This window comes from Aplysia californica, unplaced genomic scaffold (genome assembly GCF_000002075.1).
Source record: "Aplysia californica isolate F4 #8 unplaced genomic scaffold, AplCal3.0 scaffold02723, whole genome shotgun sequence".
Classification (NCBI taxonomy): Eukaryota; Metazoa; Mollusca; class Gastropoda; order Aplysiida; family Aplysiidae; genus Aplysia; species Aplysia californica.
The window spans coordinates 2,193-3,327 of NW_004799993.1; the positions used below are offsets into that span (position 1 = coordinate 2,193).

Consider the following 1,135-nt stretch of genomic DNA (forward strand, 5'->3'; position numbering starts at 1 on the left):
TCTCTCTCTCTCTCTCTCTCTCTCTCTCTCACACTCACACACAAACACACACACACACGCGCACACCCACACATAGACACATATGCACCCCGCCAAAAAAAAAGATACCACACACCCACACGTGCACAAACACACGCACACAGCACACACCCACACGTGCACAAACACAATACACACCCCCAAAAAATATTAAATAAACACACACATTAGATCTACCAGCGCATTCCGATTCTTTTTCTCAGAAATTCTACGATATCAGGGCAGAAAAACGAAACAACATTCAGCAACAACCCAAGAACAGATGCTCAAACATTGCAAAATGAAGAATTAGTGGGCGAAAGAAAGAGAAACCACAGACAGAGAAACCACACACAGAGAAACCACAGAAAGAGAAACCACGTATTGTATTGTTCATTGGAAATAGGTGCTCGCCAAACAAAAAGACGACAACATGAATTTCTTTACCTGTTTCCCTCAGTCTCCACACTTCTTCAGGCAGTGCACTGAACGTATGCAATCCCCCGAATCAAACACACAGAGCACAGAGCGTGTTGACACAAATGTTTAATGTGTCAATGTGTCACACTCCCTAGTGAGTGCAGTCACGCCATCAGAGCCATCATTTACGCAGCACCTTAGAGGAATGCCAGTCGTTCCAAACACAGAGATCTCTAGTCCAGGTCTCTCGCGCCAACACCACGGCTAGTGTGGCCTACACCGTTTATGTCCCAAGCCAGTCTCTGTCACCATCGCGGCTCGCACGGTCGCTGTGTGGTTGCTGTGTGGTCGCTGTGTGCTGTGTGATGTGTGCTGTGTGCTGTGTAGATCTAGCAGGAGCACAGTTGCTACCGCAGTGACCCGGGCGTGCTGCGGACTAGCACAGAGGACGCGGTGCATGGTTGGGTGTGTTGTCTTGTCATAGTTCATAGCAGGTGACACAGGCGTGTTGTGGGCCAGGACTATAGCACAGAGGACGCGGTGCGTGGTTGGGTGTGTTGTCTTGTCATGGCAGGTGACACAGGCGTGTTGTGGGCCAGGACTATAGCACAGAGGACGCGGTGCGTGGTTGGGTGTGTTGTCTTGTCATGGCAGGTGACACAGGCGTGTTGTGGGCCAGGACTATAGCACAGAGGAC

At 50.1% G+C, this 1,135-nt stretch overlaps 1 protein-coding gene across 1 annotated transcript in view; it reads left to right on the top strand.

Moving 5' to 3' along the window:
• The window catches only part of LOC106014125 (putative uncharacterized protein FLJ46204), a gene marked incomplete at its 5' end in the record, with an annotated part of 2,013 nt that extends 1,307 nt beyond the window's left edge, over positions 1-706 (top strand). The window contains one exon of the mRNA XM_013091183.1: positions 594-706. Within this exon, the coding sequence (XP_012946637.1) occupies positions 594-706 (113 nt within the window). The remainder of the gene's footprint in view (positions 1-593) is intronic.
• Between the last annotated feature and the right edge of the window lie 429 nt (positions 707-1,135).